The following is a 6,000-nucleotide window of genomic DNA, read 5'->3' as shown; positions in this document are numbered from 1 at the left end:
CGGGCTCGACGGGCGGCCGGGCAGCGGAAGGTTCTCTCTCCGGGGCTGGACTTAATAACTTTGGAATTGTCCACCAGTGTCACGTCCTGAACATGAGCCTCCTCCTCTCCTTCTACCTGCTCGGGTTGCTTGTCTGTAGCGGGCAAGGTAGGAGTGTGGTGCTTTATTACATTTACTTTCCCTCCCCCTTCCACCCAACCCAGAGAGGCAAAGAGGGAGGCACAGGAGCAAAAAAAAATTTAAAAGAACTAAAGTTACAGTGACTGTTGTTATCTTTATTATTTTAGCTCTTTCTTTTGGCTGTCCCTAAAATTGTATCTGTCTTGTGGAGACCCTCAAATGAGGAAAGAGGAGAAAATGCAGATTTGCAGATGGGCATCAGTGAGCAGGAGATTGAGGCAGACTGCCTTTTTACCCCCCTGTGATTCTAGCTTTCTCTGATTTTCAGTTTTAAAAATTGAATGAGTCTGTTGGTATGTATTGATACTTAAATATCAGAGGTTGTGGAAGAAAGGGTTATGATGCTGTTTTACAGAAGCAGCAAAAACTATAAGCATTAAACTCGTTTGTAAAATATCCCTGTCGTGTGCACGAAATTCAATTCTTAGAGAGTTTTTTTTTTTTTCTCTTTCCCAAGACCTGACTATGAAGTGAATGATGATGGCTTATTTATGTTGGAAACTAAGAAGGGCCGTGGAGGTTGTGTGTATGAAAGCAAATGCATAAAACTGGGGATGTGTTGCAGTCATTCATTTTAGCCCCCACCTCCTTGTTAACATCGAAAAAATATAACTATTTTATAGCATGAGATTGTAATTATTCTTGCAAGGGATTTTATTAGGGTTATGGACAACTGGTGGGAGCTTTTAGATCTGGGGGGGGAAGAATAGCCTAGTAGAATAACCTGAGGGAGAATTTGTGGTGCTACCTCTGCTGATCTGGAGAGAGATATGAATTTATCTTGCTTGTATAGGTAGCACACGTTCACATGAAATATTTGTACAATAGATGGAAGCATTTTCAACAGTCCACACAAGTTTGGACATTTAATTGAGGAAACAAAATGCTAAAATATGCATTGGCGGAAGTCTCTAAAGGAGGCGATTGCAGTGGTCCCGTGATGTGTAATAATTGCAGAGAATCTTATCAATGTAGCATGAATTTTTAAATAAAATATTAAATTGCAAGATAAGTTAAAATATCTTCACTATATCGATTCTAAGCATTTTTAGCCTCCTCGGTGTTGCTCCGGTGGTCCAGCAGGGGGTGGTAGAGCTCCATTTTAAACCCAGAAACGGTCGTTCCTGCTCTTGCAGTCCTTCTGTCATTCTTCAGCAGGGCTTGACATTTTGGATGTGAAGCCTTCCTTTCTCTGCCCTTCTCCTCCCCAAAGCTATAGTATTAGTGGCTGATAAAACACGATTGGGTGCAGGTTTTATGTTCAGAAATAATGCAAATGCTGGATATTGCTGTAGTTTGTAAAGTGTCTTGGTAAGATGCTGCTCATTTTCCCATAATAGCCAGAGTACGTAATATTATGGTCTTGGAGGAATTGTGGATAGGTTCAACTGGAGCTAGCGTTAGACCATTCTGTTAATTCAGACACTCTTATGGCAAATATGGATGTACACAAATGGATATCCCCACAGATGTGCTGCTTTCGTTTTTGTAGATCTGCTAATTGTATGTAAGTGTTCCTTTGTAACATGGAAAGATATTTCACAATACTGAGAAAGAGTCCCTGAACATTGCAGTTAAAATACAACTGCAATTAAATAAGTGTAGGTGGTGTGGAGAAATATAAATCCTAAGAAACAAGTTTATGCAGACTTATGATTACGTTATGAGTTGTTTGCAACAGAAAAGTGTCTCATTTATGGAGTCTGAGCATCTATCATTGCAGACACTAAGTGTGTTGGAATTTAGAGATAGAAGGGTCATCTAGGAATATTTAAGTCCCAGGTTTTAATCGTACAAGTACACACAGACATGCATAATTTGGGTATGTACATGTCACATCTATTAGAAAATTTGATTCAGCCAATTTCTTATCAGAATACGAGGTGGTTATAAAGGAGGACTCTGAAATGGAAGCATGCCTTCAGGGGAGCCCGTATTCACGGTAATGAAACAGGGTAGGAAGAGAGCATCATTGGAAAGAAGATATCTAGTACAGTTTCCAAATGCATGGCTCTTACAGAGCCATTGAAGCATATTAGAAGGACTGGCTTTTGTGACACCCAACATCTAGTACTTCGGTGCCATGTGCCTTAATGAATTCAGAGACGCTTGGAAATAGAAATCCTCATTCCAGAATCTAATTCCTGTATGCTGCTGTTTTGTTCTCTAATTAAGGATGCAGCAGCGGATATCAGATACACCACTGGGAGCTGTCTTTAAAAAAGTGAACCTAGTGTACTCCTAATTTTGTTTATTCTTTTGTAAATGGGGGCATGGAAAAGCCAGCAGTCAGTGATCCCTGGGCTCGCCTTAGAAATACGAAAACCCCAGCTTGCTGATTTATGTTTCCAACAATATACTTGCAGGGGATTTTATGAAGCATGATTCAAGCTATTGCTTTGGAAAGTGGTGTGCAGTTAGACTGAGGAAAGGCAACGATGATGTATTCCCTTTTAAGTAGTCAAAACGTTTTGAACCACAGCAGTTGAAAGGAAGAAAATGACAGAAGTGAAAAGCTGACAAACTTAAGTGGATGCCAATACCATAATTAGCTAACGAGGCCTAATAGTTCTACTCCCAACTTTCAACAAAATGTTATTGTTCTACTGTAGTGAGAGCTTTTTAGTATAGTAGAAAGGCTTCTTAAAAAGCCATTGGCTTCTACTACAAGCTTGGGACCTAAGGAAGAAGGCTGGAATTTGTCAAGTTTGATTTTCACTGTCCATGGAAAGGATATTCTAGAACACTGTCACTTCTGCAGTTACTTTTGCTTTCTGTTCAAAATTTAATTGCAGTCTCAGTTGTCATAATTCTCAAGTAAAAATTCAAGTCTCAGATTCACGATGTATTTGCCTTTTGCAATTTTGTAAATGCAAATTCTCAATATGTAGTATGTATGGGTTGCTTTCCTGAAACTTTTTCAACGTTTAAAATGATTATCTTATTCTTTTACCAAATCACCCAAGAATGATTCCGAAACCCCCATTACTTGTTCACATATATAAAATAAAATCACTGGTGCGCTAAAACCTAAGGTTAAGAACAGTGCTATTCATCTCTCTTGCAATCCACTCCCTCTGTCCTTAGAACACTTACTTGAGCCCAAAATCATGAGATGGGGAGGAGGATGAATTCTCAGGTTAATCTGTCACACCGGGCATCTGCTTATGGTTACTCTTTCTGCGCAAGTGCTGTTAAGTCATTGTTCATTAGAGACATGCATCTCCTAAAAATAGAGCACAGGTGTGTGAGGGTCTGTGAGGGTCTGTGAGGGTCTGTGAGTTTCAGGCCCATAGGAGAGATTTCTCCAAACTCATCCTCTTTCTAGGCTGCTCAGACTCAGCCTCTCTCACATCCTTTCTCAGTGTTACTGTCTTTCTTGGCTGCAGGCTTTGTTATGCAGTGTTTCCACTGAAGCAACTGCATATTCATTTGCTCTTAGAGAAGATAGGTTATGTAAGTTAATATCTTTATTGCCAGTGAACAACCTAGAGGTTTCCCTCCCTTGCTTTGTGTCAAAGGAGCCAAGCAGATCATTCTCTCACTTTCATTTCTCCTGCTCAATCAGCCCATGCAAAAGGAAAGAGAAGTTGGTGGGTCCCGAGTGTCAGATGAGTTTGTTCAACGACACAGGGGGCTAATGTTCTCCCAGAGGTTATAGCCTACTAAACGAGCAATTAATGGAACAAAAGAACCTCATTCAGTAAAAGAATAAAGGCAAGCTTTATAAAAATTTGTAAATAAAATGTGCTTTCCAAAATAGAGCTAGTTGGTAGTGGGGTCCAAAAGGAGCTAGGGAGACTGAGGCTGGTAACCAAGTGAACAGTGATTTGTTTTTGTCTGTTTCCTTGTGTGGGCGCAATGTGAAGAGAAACAAACAGAATTCACAATCTGAGGCTCTGCACTGGATGCTGCTGCTTTCTCTGGCTTTTGACATTTGGGAAATCATTTTAACTCATCTGTTTTCAAGGTCATCTCTCATAGCAATGAACTTTTGAGGCCAGGAAGAAAAGTGCTCGATAAGTTGCAGAGGGAGTGGAATTGCTTTTGTTCGGTTTAGTTTGGTCTAAAACAAAATTAATCCTTTGGGTGTTGGTGTATGCAAAATTAATTTAGTAATTTTAATGTTCTTATAAAGGCAATATGTTTTTTTTCCAGGTTTTTATTGACCTAAATTCTGAATTTCCTGCCTCCTTTATACTCTCCCAATTATATTTGAGATAGGCCTGTTTAAAATATTATAAATTAGTTTTAATTTTCCAAATTCCATGATAAGATAATACTTTTTATAATGTAACCAGTGCTTTTATGGCTTCATTAAATGTAATATTCCCGCATTTCATAGAGCTAAGGAATCTTTAGTTGTTTAGCCAATAAAAGTGCATCACCATGGCACACTTTTAAATACTTTAATAACTTTTAATTATTTATAACTATAATAGCAGTAACTTTAATCCCAAATACCAACATATTTCTGTTTCACACGTTCACTTGTGCACCTAAAGATTGATCAAACATCAAAAGACATTTTAGAAAGCCATGACGTAATGAAACAGATTTCCTTGAATTTAAATAACTGAGGGGCATGATGGAGAATTTTAGGAACATTCTTAGGCATAGCAATAAAAAGTTGGGAGTCTGATAAATTTTAAGTCAAGTGATCAAAATCTTCTTGGCCCCACTTTATGTATTGAAAAAAATCAGAGGAGAACACATCAATTCTGGAGTCACATGACCCTATGCTACTAAGAATCTCTTGACTTTGAAGAAACGTTACACTTACAAGAACACTGTTTTCTTTTTTGAAAATTTGATGTAAAAATAGCTGACGAGTTTCTCTTCATGCTCAGCTGTGAGATATAGTTGTGATAATAGACATGCATGGCATCTTGTAAAATATCAACCCTACTATGCCAGGTTTTGTTCCCTTTTTTAGTAATAAAAACAAAGGTGAATTCATTCATGCTTAAAAATAGCTCATTATTCATTTTCCAAAAATCATCTAAATGTTCTAAAATTGGAAAAAGATGGAGCAGAGGTTATTTATGTGCTTGGTGAGGCATACTTATTTATCATTTACCCACGTATATAGAGCATGTATTAAATGACTGCCTATCCCACACACAAATGAGGCAGTAATACTAGAAGAATTACACAGGTTGTGGAATGAACAACTGCAGGGGGCGCCACTTATAGTAATAGTGATAGAGCAAATTTGCTTTTCACAATTTGCCAGCAGATGGCAGGAATGGGTTGCTCTTTTGTATTATGAATTCTTTCAAAGGGCTGGCATTAGCATCAGAAGACTTAAGATGGGCACACAATTACAATAAGTGATTTACTAAAGACAAAGTAGGAAAGGAAAATGGTAACTACAGCTTTAGTCTCCAAATTCTTGATTCACTTCTCTTAGTGGCAAATTTTGGGCAGATTAAAAATATTAATCTAAGATATCTTTGGGTCAGAGTAACAGGTATTTAAATTTTGTGATTTTTGTCACTTAATTAAAAAATATTTATTGAGAGCGCGCCGTGAGTTTAATGTCAGCGTCTTGAAACAGTACAGAGCACTTTTCCAAAGTGCCTGCAATCACTTTAAAACTTATAACCATCGAGAACCCAATAGATTATTAGCTTTGTTTCATGGCTGAAGAAAGTAACTTACAAAGAAATAATTTGATTTGCCTCTATCAATTATAGTTAGGAGTTTGTTGCAATTACTAGACTTGCTGACATCTATTTCATTGTCCGTTTTTTAATATATGTGATGTATTGTTTGAAAATTTGCTAGTGGGGTGGGGGATAATACTACTCCATGATG

General features: G+C 37.9%; 1 protein-coding gene across 2 annotated transcripts in view; it reads left to right on the top strand.

The window, feature by feature from the left end:
* Positions 1–6: 6 nt before the first annotated feature.
* Positions 7–6,000, top strand: part of Ncam2 (neural cell adhesion molecule 2) — a 454,995-nt gene continuing 449,001 nt past the window's right edge. For both annotated transcript variants that reach the window (XM_010608552.1, XM_010608553.2), the window contains exon 1: positions 7–147. In XM_010608552.1, coding sequence (XP_010606854.1) covers positions 93–147 — 55 coding nt within the window. In that variant the 5' untranslated portion in view covers positions 7–92. The remainder of the gene's footprint in view (positions 148–6,000) is intronic.

Source organism: Fukomys damarensis, unplaced genomic scaffold (genome assembly GCF_012274545.1).
Source record: "Fukomys damarensis isolate Sample0158 unplaced genomic scaffold, DMR_v1.0_HiC HiC_scaffold_24, whole genome shotgun sequence".
Lineage (NCBI taxonomy): Eukaryota > Metazoa > Chordata > Mammalia > Rodentia > Bathyergidae > Fukomys > Fukomys damarensis.
This window is presented reverse-complemented; position numbering and strand designations above follow the sequence as displayed.